We start from the raw sequence: 18,340 nt of genomic DNA, 5'->3' as shown, positions 1-18,340 counted from the left end.
GAATACTGAATTGATCCCTTTTAAAAAGGGATTTCAGAACCCGAAACCGAACTGAAATTTCGATATTCTCGAATTTTGGGATTCTTGAAAAATTTTCAAAATTTTGGTACTGTTCGAGATTTCAATTCCTATTTGCCTTCTTGTAAATGGGTTAATTACACTAACACCCCCTGAGGTTTATCGAGTTTTCACAAAATCACCCCACATTTGAAACATTACACTAACACTCCCTCATGTTTTAATTCACGTTTTAATCCCTTACTTAGTCATGTGTAGTACCAAACACAGAATTGTATCATTGTTATCCTCTACATTTCTGTACACTCCAATGCAGTCCAATCCTAATCCGATCAAATCGCAATCACCAATAATCTCCTTGGAGAAAGAAGTCTACACAACTCCCAGGATATCATGGATTTGCAAGTGTACAAAGGACATAAAAATTAGTGTGTATGGAAGAAAAAAGTTGTGTGTAAATCAGTAGCCAAAAGTTATTGATGTCATCATTCTCGGTTGATTAAGCCCTGAGGATCAGTTTTCACTTTTCTCTCGGTTTCTGAGTAACCAAACAAGTTTTCAAATGTGCAATTTTTTTATTTTTTTTATTTTTATAATATATCGACACCAGTAGTTAAATATAAACAAAAGTAGATCCAAACATGAAACCATGAAAAGGGTATTTTTAACATTCACTCAAATTTCTGATTAATGTAGAAAACGAACCCAAAAACAAGAAGAGAAAAGTTGCAAGCACGACTGTAAAAAATTTGATCTTGAGAAGTTTATAAGAAAGAAGGCAAAGATTTTACCAGATGCTTAGAGAAGTCACTCACCAAGTCCGACCTTGAAAAACGATTGTTTCTTCCGAGGACCCTTCCGTGCCATTGGAACCCTTCTGTTCTACGATGCCCTGCAGCGATTTTCAAAGTTGAAAGCTTTCTAGGAATACATGGCTGCTCCGTGTAGCTACAGTTTTCCTTTTCCTTTGTCCCCTTGTTTTTCTTACAGCATAACTAACCATTTACGGGTTTCGACTTCAAGTCTAGGCTTGTTAGCGTAGATTATCACTTTTACTTCAAAAAAAAGGAACATAAAACTATTTAGGTAGGTTTTGACCAAAAAAAAAAAAAAAAAACTATTTAGGTAGGTTTGAAACATATCTATGCTTAATAAATTGCATTCACTCACCTTTTACCAAAAGAAAATTAATGCAATTGAATTGAATGGTCAAATCATCATCTGACACGATTATATTTCGATTTCCAAATGTTGTTAGACTTATTTATTCTTAACATTATTCTCTACAAAAATGTTTTTTTGAAGATACATTGAGGCTGGCAAGTGACCATTTACCACAGTAATAGAAATGAGTTGAGCAATTGCATATCGACGTTGGTTCAAATCTCGTCAGTAATTAATCTAACATCTAATTTAACAAAATTTATCATTTGACCAAAAAAAAAAAAAAAAAAAGGTAAATTGAGGCCGAAGCCCAAACAAGAAAAACTACAAACTGGTTACTAAGTAGCCGATAGGCAATTGCCGCCCAATAACATCGTCTAGGTTCCAAAAGAATGCAAAATAGTATTCGTACGACTTTAACCCTTTATGATTTAAAGAAGAATTAAATGACACAGATAATCAATGAGTGTTTAAAAAAGAGTTCGAAAATTATTTCTTAAAATTCATTTACAAGGGAAGGGCTAGCATGACTAGCCGCAAGAATAAGTACTCCACTCGCAAAGGAGATCACCGGCACACCAAAAAAATAAAACACCACTAATAATGTAAAATTTTGTCCTCGGATTTCACTGTTTTAATTTTATATTTCTTTTTGTGTGTTGGTTTGGAGGAGTTGGCACGTTATTTGCAACTTTTTATTTATAGTGCTATTTGTCTGCTGACCATGTTGAAAGATTATTTGCCGCCGCACCAAAGCAATCAAAAATAATATTCCTCAGAATATTATCTTTAATAACTTCACAAATTGCCATCCTCTCGAACTTGTTTGTGAAATCAAGACCACGTACAATCCCAACTTTATCTCCGATCATCCCGTTGTTATCACTAAACCAATAGCACATTAGGGACATGCACGGCATTAATCAAACACCACTCATATTGCTAATTTCTTCAAATTGGACTCTTAATTGCATGGAATAGGTCTCTAAATACAAGTCTCCATGGCCTCACGCTGCATGCAAATGCAATCCCATTCTTTTGACCAATAACCCCATCCTTCATATCTTTGTGCTGATCTCCTACTCCAAGCTGTCCCAATCTACGTGTCCACTGCTAGCAAACCCAAGTTAACTTGAACTCTCTTATTGCTTCCAGATTGGAGATAATTTGAATCCCATTTATCTTGCATAAGAAAACGTTGGGACAATTCATTATTAAAAGATAATTATTATGATTAAAAACCATAATATTATCCCTTAACAACAACATTATCTTAACTTTCCCATACGATGGTGTGGAACTATGCTCACTCAATGACCTTAATTGCAAGGGTGGATGGTGTAATTTTAGATCCAAACAACAACTTTGCTCCAAACCTTACCCGCAAAGCGTCTCTAGAGCTCCACTTAACCCAACCCATACCAAAATTTCAAGCAATTAGAATACCAAAATTTTTTTTTTTTCGTTCTTTAACTATTTCCCAAATTTGAACTTTTCCAAAATTTGCTGGTTATATCTACTATTTTTCTATGATTCTTCAGTTAAATAGGCATACAATAAAAAAAATTCCTTATTGTTGAATTTTGATTAGTTAGCATTTCAAAAGAGAGTATTATTATTTATCATATGATGGTGAAACAGTAAAAGTAATATAATTAAAGAAAATTTGAAAGAACGAGATACATTTTCCGCAACCCACGCTAACTCCAAGTCTGCAACTAGAATTGTACAAAGTTGAATAATTGGAATCTAAATACCAACACATTCACATTCATTGGTGTTACCTAGTTATTTTAGCTTACCCTATATAAACACCAACACATTTATGTATTAGTTATTTATCATCTAAATGATGTAGAACAAATAACTGAGTGGATTGAAGAGGAAATAGACCAACGAAAGTCGAAGGGACGCATTAGAAATTTGCAATTTTGACGTCCGAGCTCCGATTTGGGTCATGATACTTTTTGGAAAAGAGAGTTTACTATTACATTCAGGATCCCAGAATCAAATTGGCCAACATTGCTTGTATCAAAAACAGAAATTGAAGACCTGTGAAAAAAATACTAAGCACTTAGAGACAGAAGAGTGGCTGGGGTAATTAAATTAAATAACATCATCCTTCAACCAAAATAGATAAGCTAATAGTAATACTGCAGTCACAACATTTTTACAAGAACACTACTTGGCTACAAGAACACAACATTTTTACAAAGGATGGTAAATTTGTGACGTGAAACTCTGGGATCAACTAGCTTTCAGCTTTAACATTAGGGCCAGCAAGCACCACACGACACTTATTGCCTCTCACTGCTCCTTTTTTGAAAATATGAACACGCATCAAACCTTGCTTCACAAACTCAAAAATCATGGTGTCCCCGGGTGAAATTCGGTTCGCCTTCACGCAGTCTGTCCAACCTGTTGAAATGTCCAAGTGATCAGTAGAATTAGGCCTTCTGATTCTGAGTTGAATAAGCCATGAACGCCCAGCTGGATCTTGAAGCGTTACAGTATTCTTTGACATAAGGCCTTCATCTACGGCTAGTTGCTTCGGGATCCTCTGCAATGTGGAACATCTTGGATAACTTCGCTTGAAACTTGACCGTGAAACTAAAAATGAAAAACATATTCGAGCTAGAAGAGTTTTCATGTAAACGATTCTATATCTTTGTACTCAATCCTAAAACTTATAATACAGTCCACCCCTAAAAAGAAGTCGAATTTGGAAGAAAAGTTTCTTGAAATGTTTCTCCAATTAACTGCCACACTGCAGCCACTGTAGTTTTAAAAGGTATACCAAAGATATCTGTCACTATTTTTCAATCGCAATAGCGAAACTTGTTCAGAATACAAATTGAATTAGGAAATGAGTGACAAAGTACTCACCACGCGTTGTAGTAAATGTTTCTTGTATGAAAATGCTAGAAAACATTTATTCTCCGATTTCAACAAGACAGATCCAGTTGATGTATCTTCTACATAATAATGTCTTTTCCTAGAAATGAGGTAATTGCCTGCAGAATCCGAAACACAATTTAAGGAGTGAAAAAAAGTTAAGATATCAGATACAAATCTTCGCCAAATGCAGAGAACAAAAGCAGAGCTTAACTTACAACTTCTGCTAGTCGTTCTGATTTCACGCTCTTTGTTATAGTTTTCGGTGTCAAGATCAACATTTTCATCTTTTACTCTAGCTTGATTTTCTGTATTCATCTTGGCTGCTTCGACATCTTTCTCGCACGCACTCCTATCATAGATTTTGACATTAAACTTTGTTTCACCATCATAATCAAAAACCAAAAGATCCCCAGATTCTAAATGATTGTCCTTCACAAAACCCTGCCAACCATTGCGGAAGAATAAGCCATTCTCCCTGTCTTCCAATTCCACAGTTCTTCGTATTCCGGTAGGGCCTCTAAGGTCACATTTGCAAAGTGGTCGTCTATTGAAGTTCTTCCTAATAAACGTAGGTGGTATACGCTACAAAATTGAATAACCAATGCACTTAAGATCACATTCACAAATATTGTTTGTAATTTGACAGATCAAATCAGAAAAATTATTGCAAACAGAATTCGAGTTGTATAACATGGTAATTAATGTCAAACAAAAATAATCAAGCATTTGGAAATTATTTAACCAAATCTTTGTGAACTTGACTACAGTTGATGAAATAATAACCATTGTTGCTAACATTCAGAGTAATGTTGAAAATTTGGGGATCCATAATATTTGATTAAACAATTTTCACAAAGAAACAACAAAAAACAAAAAACAAAAAACCCTGAACTCACGCATGAACCAGGAAAGGGATATCAATTTTCAGCAGAAATTTAATCTAACACATGCAGAAAAGTGAAAAGGAATCCACAAAATTTAAAATAAAAAAAAATAAAAAAATAATAAAAACCACGAACAAATTTGTCCATGATGGTTATCCAAAAGAACCCACAAAAGTGAAAAATAAAAAACACAAACAAAAAAAGTTTAGATGTTGAAAAGTGAAGAGGAAGGGAGGATGGATTTTACCAGACCCTGAGAGAAGTCACCAAAGAGGATCTTGAAAAATGATGGTTTCTTTGGCTTCCTAGCCATTGGAACCAACCGTGCGTGTCGTCAAGAATTCGAGAGAGTACCAACTGGCTGCTTAATTTTACTGAAAGAAGAAAGAAGATTTCAAAATTTCGACAAACAGCAACTTTTTTATGGTTCTTAATTAAAGTGAGAGAGAATCAGAGTCATAATTTTCGACCTGCAGCTGTTACTCAGTTTTTCTACTTAGATGCTTTTTTTCATTTCGGGAGAGATTTTTTAGAATGATTGGAACACTAGGATCTAGGCCACACTTAAAAGAAAATTTAGCTACACTAATATAATGACATATGTTGTAAAACCGACGATGTGTGTACAGTGGAATAAATAAAACAAGACACAAAATTTACGAGATTCCTCTACAGTCAGTGTGACTGGAGTACGTCCTCGGACAGCAGTGATGCTTTCATTTTAATTTGGAATAATAGGAGTACAAAGATAACTCTATTTATTCCCTCATCTCCTCTTCCTCTCTTTCTCTTCCCTCATCTCCTTCTCTATGTGCTCTGTATTCAAAGCATACGGAGTGCTCTATTTATAGAGCAACTCCAAGCACACATCTTTGACAATATAATCTCCACATATCAATATTCTGCCAAGGTTTTCAACACTTTGACAATGTTTTCAATGTTGTGGCAGGTATTCAATACTGTGGGCATTCATTACCCACTAGTATTTTCAACACTCCTCCTTGGATGTCCACATATCAACATTAGTTGCCTCCTTAAAATCTTGATCTATTTTTGGATGCTCCCCCTTGATAAGTTTCTCCCCCTGATTTCAAATTCTTTAAGCTGATCATTGATCCTGCTGCTTTAGTCTTTTAGCGGTGATAGTTGCCGAATGAGGTGTTTCACTTGTTGTTAATTTTCCACAGGCTTGTTCTTGAACTGGGTTAGAGGGTCTTCTACTAGACTTCCTCCAAAAGTCTGAATTTACCTATTTTATCTGGAGTTGAAGTTGATTCAAGGGTGGTGGACACTTGATCTTGAATCGGACTTGTGATTTCTTCAAAGGCCGTCTAGGCTTGATCTTGAATGAAATTGGACCATGAGGAGCTTCATGTGACAAGTGATCTTAGACTTTGTCGGGGATGAACTGACATGTGTTTGTTGTGCTTATCTCCACATGCTTCAATGTATCATTTTCACTTGCCTTACTTGCTCTCCTTGCAGAAGTGGTATTTTCCTTATGCAGGTTTGGCATCTTCTCTTGTAGTATTTGTCCCCTGATATAGGAGTGAAACGCAAACCTTGCATTTGAATGGACCATTACTTCTTGGTGGCAGCGAAAGTTTGAGTGGAGGTTCCGACATATTGCTTTCTCTGTCCTTGTCTTGGCAGGTAAGAATAAGGACAAAGGAAAGGACAGGGAGATTACATGATATGAGATACTCTTGCTCTCGTCCCTGATGATATGAGATACTCTTGCTCTGGTGTGACTTGTTTGTAGAGGTATTCTCAGAAAGGAAGAAAACTGAGTATTTCGAGATACTTTGTGAAAGATGCATTCTCGGAGATGAAGAAGAGTTAGATATTTTTCAGTTCTGCCTTGCCATGGAGGACAGAGGTTGACATATATATTGATTTCCCAATAGCAGGTAGTAGTGCTGTGCCTTTACTTTTGTCAGCAACTGTGGTGTAATTAGAACAGTAAGATTCACGCGTTTTCAACTTTATCAGAAATCTTTGACAAAGTTGCACGTGATATCCAAGAGCTGAGATTGCGTCTGAGAGATGTTAACAGATGTCATGCAGGGAAATCCAGCTTTTGAAATTCGAAAATCGGTGTCTCTTCGATTATTGAATAAGTGATCATGTTGCCCTTCCTTTTATAGAGATATCAATTTTGTTCAGAAACACTCAGAAAATTGTTGCCTGCAGAAATTTCCCTTTCTTGCACTTCTGAGATTTTATCTGACTTCCTTCATTATTTCTAAAAATGGCTTGCCCATCTAACATTTGCTTAGATTTGAATCTCAGGATTGATACAGACGAGCAGCGTCAGGATAACATATGGCACCCGTCCTTCTCATCTTCTAATGGTCTTCTTACGGTTGGGGACTCTGTGATGAAGAATAACATAACTGCTACAGTGGTAGCCATGAATCTTCTCACTCCAAAGGACAACATAATCCTTTCAAACCGGTCTGATGAGGCGGTCGTTCAAGACTCATTGGCTCTCAGTGTTCAATGTGCGGGCCCTGTATCCAATATGGGCCAGCGCCTACTTGCTCGAACTCACCAAGTTGAATCATTAATGGTTGAGGTTGCAAGTCTTAAACAAGAGATTAGAGGGTTCAAGCATGAGAATAGAGTGTTACACATGCTTGCAAATAATTACTCTACGAGCATGAAAAGAAAGCTCGACCAGCTACTAGAATCCGAAAGTCGGACTCAAAATGACAATCGGGGCTTCGAGTCTTTATTCCAAAGACATCTATTGTCTTAGCTGTCTGGAGTTCCACCAAGTATTGAGACTTCAAATAATCAACTTCTGGTGTTTTCCCCTTCTGGGGTACTTCCGAGTACTGAGGCTTCACATGAGTAACCTTTGTGAAGGTTCCCTTCTGTTTGTTTGTTTTAACTCATGTGTATGTAATTTCTCGGAGATATTAATATATAAGCTTTATTTCATTCAGTGTATTGTGTTAAATACAATAAAGCATATATTTCACTAAGATGTGGTACTTCTAGACCAAATATCAATTTATCTTTACCCTCACGAAGATAAATGATCATTCTTAGTGTCTAAATCATTTGAGTATTCAACTCATAATCTTCAATCCATATGATTCTTTAATGTCATAAACATCATGGATAAGATTCGTGTTGGCATATTGTTCGATTCTGCAGTTCGGGACAATATTTCTCTCAACACTTTATAATCTTTCTTGACTCTTTAGGAGTCCCAATTTAATATTATCAACTCTTGCAAGAGATTTTAGTATGTTACAACAATACCATAATGAAAGTGCTCACTAAGGCAATTTATACCATCCATTGGTATTGAGTACATATTTTATGCTTTACCCTTCCGGGGCTTTCTTCAAGCAATTTGAATCCTTCAGGGATTTTCTACACTTCATGACACGTTTTCCTTTAGGATTTATACAGAGCAATTCGCTTTCATGTATATTTGAGGGATTTACTCATGGAGATATGATGTGGGCGACTCGTAACCCTTCGTATATAATTCTCCATTCATATGAACTCCTTTACAACCTTGTGTCATATCATGTGAATGTATTTCACAGTATTACAAATGCCCATATGTAACCTTCTAGGTTCAACATCCTTTGGCTATTTGTATTGTATTCAAGTATATAGGTCTATTTTTCCACGTTCTTACAAAATTGTAATGGAATTGCCTTTCTTCATTTTGGCCCATAATTTTGTTGATGGAAAAAGAACGAGACTCAATATCACCACAGCTCATTGATAAATTTAGTAGCTACTTGTAAAAATCAAAATTACCATTGGTTATCATCAATTTGTGATCCCATATTCTCATGTGCATGCGCATGCATAAAAACTTTTTATTTCTTTTGGGATATCCATTACCTCTTCAAGGGCATTACACTATCTCTTCCAGGATAGTTATAATTTAGAGAATGTGGATCATAACCTCCTCTTGAGCATTATAGAGTTTGGATTTTAATCTCCACTTCGAGAGTTGAGTCATTGGAACCTATACGTCTATCATGCTTCATGCATGAGACATCAATATTCCCATGTCCGCGGATTGACCTTTTTCGGGACAAGTATCCTTGCGGTAACTGTCATGCGTCTAGCATGCGACAGTTATGCTTCGGGAATGCAATAGTTTTAGTAGTGTCATATTCTTCTTCTTTTGAAGGACAAAACCTTTTGAGTTTGAGGGTCTGCCACTCTTCAGGCGTGCAACAGATAAATCATTTGCTGCCATATTATTTTGTCCAACAGGGACATTAATTCTTGTAGGCACATTTGCAGCAAGCATATGTGATTTCATCACTTTCGTTGCATCATTAAATGCATCTGGCATTTGATTTGCATATCGTTGCATCATTCAATTATTCTCACTTCGTTTGTATATTGATTGCTTCATGAATAAAAATAAGATAAATTATCTTCGTTCTTCTGGAACCGTGTTTTTTTTTTTCATCATTCTTCTAGAATGATATTTCCTCATCGTTCTTCTGGAACGAAGTTATTTTCTCCCCCTAACGGTGGGAAAATTGTCTTATCAAAATGACAGTCCGCAAACCACGTGGTAAATATATCCCCAGTCAAGGGTTTTAAATATTGAATGATAAATGATGTTTAACATCAATGCCTAATCCACAATGATGCTTCATTTCAGTATGTTGTGGCAGTGTAATAAGCACATAGATAACACAATCAAAAACTCGTAAATGTATAATGTTTGGCTGGTTCCCAAACGCGAGTTGTACTGAGAAGTATTGATGGTTGTCAACAGGTCTTAACCAAATCAATAATGCATCATGTAAAATGACATGTCCCATGTAGAAACTTTGGCAATTTCATTTTCATTAGCAGAACGCGGGTAATTAATTTCATCCGCTTAATAAATGCTTCTGCTAAACCATTTTTGAGTATGGACATAAGGAACTTCTGGTCCTTATTTAATAGTCTGTAGACTAAGACTCTTATGGCTTTTATTGCAATTAAGTTGAGGCACTGCGGCACTTCAAACTTAAGGTACTTATCAAGGAAATTCATGTCCTGATCTTGAGGATCAAGGGACTTCATGCCCGATCTTTTTGTATGATGGAACTTCAGGTCCAATCATTTTTATATGATGAGGATCAAGAAACTATAGGTTCTGATCTGACTAAGGAACTTTGGGTCCAGTATGTACTCATCGTAACAAAAAGAAGTACAATAAATAAATTAAAGCAATAGGCGGTAATTCCAGCCATAATGAATAAATTGCATTTAAGTAAATAAAACTTGTGACAAGGGCTTTAATTCAGCACCATTCACATAAATCAAAACTTAAAGCAGTAGGCGGTAAAACCGTCCATGATAAATAAATTGCTTTAAAGTAAATAGAACTTGTGAAAGGGTTTTAAACCAACACAAATTCACATAAATAACAAGAAGTATCATACCTCCTTTTATTTATTATTTTTCTTTTTTTTGTCAGTACTTATTCAAACTTTATTATTGTTACTTTTCTTATTTCTGCAACATGGTGCCATGCACCAACAGAAACCATTTATATTATGTTGACCAAATGGTGTCATGCACCATTCAAATCCTTTTATATATATATATATATTTCTTATGTTGCAGTCAACATCCCTTGTTTTCTTCTTCACATGTGCCTTGCCATTCTATCAATCCCCCTTTTCTATTTTTTTTTTTTTCTTCTCTGTCTCTGCCAGTCTCGAAACACAAGGCCAGCTGGGTAGTTATGGAGGTTGCCCAAATTCAATTCAATCCAAAAGGCTACTAGAGACTGGCGTTGTTCTTGCATGACCCAGGGAACATGGCATCGTTAAACAAGAACCTCCTTACAGAGACATAGATGATAGTGGGGTTGATGGAGGCACAAGAGAGGGAGGCCTGTGTGGATTCATTCTTGCCATCACCATCTCAAACAACCAAGTATTCATGGGAGTTCTCAAGATCTGTCGAAAACAACGTGATCTGGGTTTCCAAGTCTGATGAGATTCTTCTGGATCTCTGGAAACCAGTTGTCAAGTACGAGTTTTCTCATCTCGTGACGACTTCAGGTCGTAAATTTCAATTCTCATCGGAATTCGGTGGGGCGCTTCTGGCGCAGTGGGAGAGACGAAAAATGGACATACCTTTTATTCTGTGAGATTTTAGATGACAGAGGTGAGAGGTAGATAGTGCTTCATCGGATTTATGGCGTTGTGCTTTCCACTGACATGAGAGCTTCTCGTGCTGATAACGTGTTGTAAAACCGACGATGTGTGTACAGTGGAATAAATAAAACAAGACACAAAATTTACGAGGTTCCTCTACAGTCAGTGTGACTGGAGTACGTCCTCGGGCAGCAGTGATGCTTTCATTATAATTTGGAATAATAGGAGTACAAAGATAACTCTATTTATTCCCTCCTCTCCTCTTCCTCTCTTTCTCTTCCCTCATCTCCTTCTCTATGTGCTCTGTATTCAAAGCATACGGAGTGCTCTATTTATAGAGCAACTCCAAGCACACATCTTTGACAATATAATCTCCACATATCAATATTCTGCCAAGGTTTTCAACACTTTGGCAATGTTTTCAATGTTGTGGCAGGTATTCAATACAGTGGGCATTCATTACCCACTAGTATTTTCAACAACATATGATTTAACACTCCATGTTCTACGTACATTGAAAATCTGTCCAGCTAGAGTCAAGTCGTTGCTGTCTTTTTGTTTGTTTGTTTGTTTGCTTTCTTCTGCCATGTGTTCAACATGCACTTACAACTCATATTCTCTCAGGACTTGGCTTCTCTGCCCTTCCACTTTCCATACACTCTTATCATCTTCTATTTGTACAGTCACAATTAAGCCCCGTCAACATTTTATATTACTATTGCTTTTTATCTTATTATCTCTATAAAAAAAATCAATATAAAATGTTGACGTGGCTTAACCGTGACCGTACAAAATAGGAGGCGATGAAAGTGTATGGGGAGTAGGAGGGCAGAGAAGTGTGTGTGTGTGTGTGTGTGTGTGTGTGTGTGTGTGTGTGTGTGTGTTTGTGTGTGTATTTTAACAAACAATAGTATATACAAAAGAATAGAGCAATGGACTAAACTTTATAATGAACTTGCCATAATAATAAGTGGCTAAGCCTTTAATATAATTTTTGAATCTTCTAATGTGGGGTTTTACTTTTACCTGTAGAGCTATATCTAAAATCAAATATGACCTTGCATATGACTCCAATTTTCCGTTGCATTAAAAAATGATTGAGTTCTGTTGGTGGATTGCACAATAATGGTTAGTGGGAGGCTAAAATATTTCTGTAAGTTTTTTCGGCCTCCGAAATAATAGATTGCCAAGCAACCAGCTGGTTTTTTTTTATTTTTTTTTATTTTTAATGTCAAATATAGCTCACTACTAAAATCTCCTTTGCTATATTATCTTTAAGGGATATTATACGCGTACTCTTGGAGTCATCGCTATAAAGATTAAGACAGTCACGCGTGACATTCGTTGAAGATGCAAAAGTGCTCGGCAAATCAGATCCTTTTTATTAATCTTCATTAAATAGTAAGTGAATTTCTCTTATTGAAGTCACCTACCTACCTGCTATAGGAAATTGCTTGCCAGAACAACCAGTTAATGGAAACATGCATGCATCTTCTCCAGCATCCAGAGACTATTTTTCTCTGCAATATATAACTTCCTCAAAATTCCATAATCTAGTCTAAAATGGTTGCCATTGCGGTCTATGTTGTGAACTAGTTTTGTGTGACCATTTAGACCAAAATTGCATCTGCGTTACGAGGTAAATCCAGTTGAGTCCATTTTGTGCGCAGCGTGACCACCAAAAGTAGGACAGTTTGGCAAGAAAGACCGCAGATTAAACCAATCCACAACCCCTGCACCAGAAGAAATCAAGCACAAAACGTGAACTGAGTTAGATACATAAACAAAAAAAAAAAAAAAATCAACTACTAGCTAGCCGCTTGTTCCACTTCTGTGTTCAGCCAAAGAATTAATAATGTTAGTACTGAGTGTGCAGATGCCCGGACTTTTTTATAACAGGTCCGCGTCAAACAGCAGTGATTCGAAACACTTCTTTTTACACTATTTTGGAAACCCAAGGTTCAATCCTATGGGGGTGTAAAATTAAGCTACAAGTTTAATGGTCTAACCTTAGCATGTAGTTTCAACTTAAATGCAAGAACACCTGCAATTGTCATGCCAACCAAATAGAATGTTCCCAAGTTTACATACACAGCCAGGTGCTGCCACCCACATCCTCTGGCCACACCTGAAATACCGAAAATTCGCTCTCATAGATACTCGAGAAATAGAAGGCAAAGAGAATAAGTTCAAATGCAAAGTAGCAGATGGACAACCCCTAATAGAAGTGGATGATGATTCGGACCTGATAAGACGCATTGGAAAGAATCAGCAATTATAGAAATTGCAAGCAACGGTGTCATGGAAGCAAATAGTTTTATTATTACGCTGCTGTCGCTGAAGGCGCCGGCCCATACATTGTGACCAAATGCCAGAGCCAGATCAACAATGAGCGCGAGAAGTATAGAGAGCTTAAGAGTCACAGCCATTGCATTCTTGGCTTTCTCAGGATTGCCTGCTCCCAATTCATTTGACACCCTTGTGCTACAAGCAAGAAAAAAGTAATATTTGATTCAACGTGTGAAACAGAATGTAGAATCGAAAAACCCGAAGTGATTAGTTAAACTTGGAATTTATTGTTCTACCAACCTTGCAGCAGCACTGAGGCCATATGTAATCATGTATGCAATTGCTTCTGTATTCACACTGAAGATATGATTAGATTAGGAAAAATCTACTCGAGTCGAGCGAAAAATTATAAGTTTAGAGCTAGCCGAATGCTTACCAGATTGCGATTAGGGAAGTGTTTTGTTCAGCTTTTGGCATTACTCCTGCCATGAACACCAGAATCTCAAAGGCCCAACACTCCAAACTGGAAAGACGAAAAAAATGAAGACATGAATACTTAGATTCTATCTCACATACTCAGAAAAAGAGTAAAGAAAAATTGAAGAACACTTACCATACCATTGCTGCAGAGGGTAGGGCAAGTTTCAAGTTGGTGAGGACATAATGAAATGATTCTAATGTAAACCCTTCCCACGTATGCTCAAACTTCTTTGCGCACAAAACGTACGTGGCCAACATTAGCATTGATATCCATATTGAAATCGAAGCTGCCAGCGGAGCTCCCACGTAACCAAGACCTGTCCAATATACCAGGCCATACGCAATGCCAACATGAAGAACCACTGGGATCACCGAGAAGTAGACCAATGGCATGACAACGGATTGTGTCTGAAGAAATCTCAAAATATTGTGCAGGAAGCCATATGCAAACAACCCTGGAATCAGAAATTTCATATAAAGCGCTGCATATTTTGAGATTTGAGGGTCTTGGTGAATTAAGATAAGTATTGGTTCTGTATAGAACCAGACTACGGATACAATGATAGAGGCGAGGAAAGAAATGATGGAAGAGGCTTGTAGATAAATCCCCAGCATTCTATATAACTTTGCGCCGAATCCTTGCCCACACAACGTTTCCAGAGCTCCACTTAATCCAACCTAAACCAAGAAAGAATAATAGACAAAGAAAACAGTTCAAAGAGAAGGCCGGTCTATTAATTGGCACTATTCTTAGCCTTTCTAAAGTACAAAAAAAAGAAAAAGGAGAAAAAGCAGAACGCTTGATTTAGAAAAATTGAAAGACAAAGCAAGTGAATTGAGAAGGCCATGGAAAACATATTTTAAGAAAGCAATACTCTAAGACCGTATACACTAATATGCACGAAGAAATCCGGTTACAAACTATTAAACAAAAATAGAAGTGGGTGAAGATGGGGCGAATCAGGTGAGATCCAATGTAGACCCACCTTTCTATTCACTTGTGGAATTCAATCAATCAGATATTATGCAAACCCTTTCTATATTAATAGAATAGAACCTTGTTCCATTTAATCTAATAAAAGTGATTTTTTTTTTTTATAAGTTTGTTGAAATTGAAGAAGTTATATATTGCTCAATAAATTGACCTATATTTATTTGTCCACTACCACCATGTTATGTAAGAAATCTAAAAAAGGCTGGATTCGATATCTCGATACAATAAAAAACAATCAAACTTATTTTCCAATTTTATTCCAGTGTGATTCAAAGAGAGTTTATGTGATAGCCCATACCGAATTACTTTTATCGACAGTGTGAAATGTCTATTTTGCCCTTGAGCGTGTTGGTGGTGGTCTGTGTTATTAGGCTAAGGATTTGGACCAATTAAAATCTTTCCTAAGTGTTTTAACCCATTTAGGACTTAAGCTTTTGTTTGTTTTGGTTGGTAGCCCAAACTAGGACCACATACACACACACAGACACTCTTAACCCGTGTACCTTCTCTCTCCTCCCTTTCGAATTTTCTGCAAATTCCGTACAGTTGTACGGACAAACCTTGGACCAATCATTTCATGCACGAATCGAACATTTGAAGGTTGGTTTTGGACTCCTAGCAAGCCCAGGAACTCATCCACACCCTTGGTTGGACGTGAAGCCTTCAAAAACCCGAGAACCAAGAATTCCCGATTTGGTGCACTATTCATGCAGTCGTGATCGTGGACTTTTCAGTGAGTTTTAAGGTTCTAGGAAGCTTTAGGACGTATTCACAAAGCTCAAGGAGTAATTTTAAAGTGTTTTGGACGTCGAGAAGCTGGAGTTCATCGAGTTGCAGTAGTGGCTGGATTATCGTGGGTTTTTCCAGTGAGATCCAGTTGGATTTAAGTCCTAAAAGTGGTAAGGTTTGTTCTACTCATTGTAAGCTTCATTTTGGTACAAATTTCATGAATTTTGGTTGAAAAATGAAGAAGATATGACGATTAAAAGTTTTTTCAGTTTCCACCAACGCAGACGGCGACCGACAGTGGCTCCGGCGAGGATCATCGAAAAAGACGAAGAATATTCTGTCAACTTTGATAGAATATACAAACGGTGTTACTAACGGCGTTAGGTATATATAACAGTATATTCCATTTTTGGACGGAATATTCCCTAACGTCGTCAGGGTTACCGTACGTATACCAGGCACGTGCCTGTGCATGGCCGGTGCGTCTGGCCATGCCCTTGCCGGTGCATGGCAACGCGTAGGTGGTCCAAAAATTATTTTAAAAATATGAGGATGTTCATGGTGTTAAGTAGATCACATTGGTATATTCAAATACCTCATTTAAGCAATGTATGAGAAGTTATTAGCTAGTTTCGTTTATGTGCTTTAAATTAACAGTTATATAGTTGTTTCGCATATAGGTGAGACCTATTCTCAGGATGAACGTAGTCAATCGAGGCTTGGGGGCTACGACCCTTCCACATACCAGTGAATGGGCTTTTGGTTTTCCATATATACCTATATACTTGAGATTTTTCCCAGAAAATCGATTTAAATGAAATTATGTTTGAAATGCCATGCCTATTGATTTATGCTTAGCCTACGAATTTGTATGATATGTGCATATTGTGATTTGATGCATGGATGCTCAGGTAAGTACCAGGTGAGTTGTAGATTGTTTATGTGAATTGATGATTATGTGAGATGTGTTGAGAGCTCATAAATCTGCACCCCGGTGTTAGTGCTCCCGCCCAGAGTTAGGGCACAGTCCTTCACGTGATGTTCACCTCCCGCACCATACGCTCACCTTGGATCCAAGTTAGGTGCACAGTCCTGTCGTACAGACCACTATAGGTAGTTTCAACTCATAGGTGACCCGCGATTATTCGCACAATCTTCACGTGATCGTAGCACTTAAGCGTATTTATTTACAACCAGTCATGTCGTACAAACCACTTTAGGTGGTTCCGATTCGTGTGCAGGTATATTTGTTGAGATGTGGATTTGAGCCGTACATATCACATTAGATGACCCCGGCTAGATGGATGAGCTCTAGATTCAGCCGTACAGGTCATGTTAGGTGACTCTGGCTGACATATCATTTGCATTGATTTATATCACCTGGCTTACGTATTTTTATGCTGAGATATTCGACATGGCATATATTGTAAATTTTGCTATTCTGAGTATGGTTGTGGTATAAATATGTATTCTATTTTCTGGGAAATTATACAGGTTTTACAGTGAGAGGTTACAATCTTTGATAAATGAAATGATTTTCAAAAGCTTTGTTTTTGTCCACTCACACTTTCTGTTTTGCGCCCCTCTAGGTTCTAGTTAGGAGTGCTTTTTGGTGGCTTGTGAGGAATCAACAGCAGCTCTGGCAGATTATCACCATTATAGGATTACCTTTGGGTGTTGTATAATTAGTATTCGTTCTGCTGGACTGCACTTAGGCTGTTTATGCTCTGGTTGTGAATTCACACTTATTTTCTTCTTGCACCTTATCTTATTTAGTGCTCTAGTTAGATTGGTTTTTATTTATTCGCATTTCTTATATTATTATTGTTTTCGCACTGTGCACATGGTTACGTCACTTTCACGTGACGGCCAGCACTTATTGATTTCGGTTGGGGCGTGTCAGTTTCATTTTGTGAATGAAGTTATAAATTACTTTATTTATAATTTCTAATGTTCTATATATACATATATCAGTTCAGTCAACTCAAGAGTTGATCGATGAATCTATTGATTAAAAAGCTTGGGATGGGTAAATGTCACGGATGATTAATTGATAACAAAGAATAAGCCACATATAAATCATGATTTAGTATTTCTTTATTGTTTGTTTGTGTCTTCAATCGTAATCCTTATTAAAAGTTCGTAACCAGTTTTATTTGTATATTTCTTGGTTACTGTTCAATTAATTTTCCTAATAGCACATACATGGAGAGAACATGATATACAGAGAGAGTGAGAGAATCACCTTACCATGAGAGCGAAGCCGGTGACGGTGGCCCAAGAATTGGCGAGGGTTGCACCGGCAAGCTGTAGCTCACCAAGATGGCCGGCAAACATGACCGAAATCAAAGGGATCATGTAATAGCAAACATTCGTCAGAATCATTGGCAACGAAAACAACACCTGATTTTTTGCCTCCTCCACGTCCAGCACCTTGTTCCACCACCCCCCTTTTGTTCCTCCATGACCACCTGCCTCCAACAACGGCGTCGTATTATTAGTGTCTGCTACCATCTCTCCGTTCTCCATTGTTGTCTAGTCCTTCAACTTTTCTTCTGCTCTGCAATATCGATATGTCGTCTGTTTCTGATTAACATAAACCAACAATCGAATGTCATGTAGTTGACCTTATAATTAGCATTGACATGTTTAGTGAAAGTCTTGAAATTTGGAGGTGTGGTGAGAATGAACAATGAGGGAATATTGAATGCATGTGAACAATGAGAGTAATATAA

At 37.1% G+C, this 18,340-nt stretch overlaps 2 protein-coding genes across 7 annotated transcripts; both read right to left on the bottom strand.

Annotated features, from left to right (window-relative positions):
- Window positions 1–3,256: 3,256 nt before the first annotated feature.
- LOC125478030 (protein DETOXIFICATION 19-like) lies at window positions 3,257–18,242 on the bottom strand. 6 transcript variants are annotated; one of them, XR_007258861.1, is made up of 11 exons: window positions 17,856–18,242; window positions 14,016–14,560; window positions 13,839–13,925; window positions 13,703–13,759; window positions 13,359–13,597; window positions 13,158–13,241; window positions 12,551–12,846; window positions 5,212–5,338; window positions 4,296–4,662; window positions 4,069–4,196; window positions 3,257–3,742 (listed from the first exon to the last, which is right to left on the bottom strand). XR_007258861.1 is itself a non-coding variant. In XM_048585723.1 (7 exons), the coding sequence occupies exons 1-7, from the start codon at window positions 18,132–18,134 to the stop codon at window positions 12,724–12,726; spliced, it is 1,449 nt and encodes a 482-aa protein (XP_048441680.1). In that variant the 5' UTR covers window positions 18,135–18,241; the 3' UTR covers window positions 12,473–12,723. The 6 variants fall into 6 exon arrangements, 1 of the variants encoding a protein (XP_048441680.1); XR_007258859.1 differs by having other exon boundaries at window positions 3,257–3,792; window positions 13,123–13,241; window positions 17,856–18,241; XR_007258858.1 differs by having other exon boundaries at window positions 13,123–13,241; window positions 17,856–18,241.
- Window positions 3,434–5,277, bottom strand: LOC103947664 (putative B3 domain-containing protein Os04g0347400). The gene is made up of 4 exons (XM_048585930.1): window positions 5,212–5,277; window positions 4,296–4,662; window positions 4,069–4,196; window positions 3,434–3,742 (listed from the first exon to the last, which is right to left on the bottom strand). Exons 1-4 carry the CDS (start codon window positions 5,275–5,277, stop codon window positions 3,434–3,436), a joined length of 870 nt encoding a protein of 289 aa, XP_048441887.1.
- Window positions 18,243–18,340: the final 98 nt, after the last annotated feature.

Source organism: the organism of the source record quoted next, unplaced genomic scaffold (genome assembly GCF_019419815.1).
Source record: "Pyrus x bretschneideri cultivar Hongxiangsu unplaced genomic scaffold, Pyrus_bretschneideri_v1 Contig23, whole genome shotgun sequence".
NCBI lineage: Eukaryota > Viridiplantae > Streptophyta > Magnoliopsida > Rosales > Rosaceae > Pyrus > Pyrus x bretschneideri.
This window is presented reverse-complemented; position numbering and strand designations above follow the sequence as displayed.

What these genes read in the sequence shown, in the direction of transcription:
- LOC103947664 (XM_048585930.1), bottom strand. Translation starts at nt 5,277, where the DNA reads ATGGCTAGGAAGCCAAAGAAACCATCATTTTTCAAGATCCTCTTTGGT. An exon ending in GTGACTTCTCTCAGGGTCTG is followed by an intron (nt 4,663 to 5,211) that starts GTAAAATCCATC and finishes TCAATTTTGTAG; the next exon opens with CGTATACCACCTACGTTTAT. An exon ending in AACATTTACTACAACGCGTG is followed by an intron (nt 3,743 to 4,068) that starts GTGAGTACTTTG and finishes TCCACATTGCAG; the next exon opens with AGGATCCCGAAGCAACTAGC.
- LOC125478030 (XM_048585723.1), bottom strand. Translation starts at nt 18,134, where the DNA reads ATGGAGAACGGAGAGATGGTAGCAGACACTAATAATACGACGCCGTTG. An exon ending in TCACCGGCTTCGCTCTCATG is followed by an intron (nt 14,561 to 17,855) that starts GTAAGGTGATTC and finishes TTCTTGGTTTAG; the next exon opens with GTTGGATTAAGTGGAGCTCT. An exon ending in AGTTGAAACTACATGCTAAG is followed by an intron (nt 12,847 to 13,122) that starts GTTAGACCATTA and finishes CTTCTGGTGCAG; the next exon opens with GGGTTGTGGATTGGTTTAAT.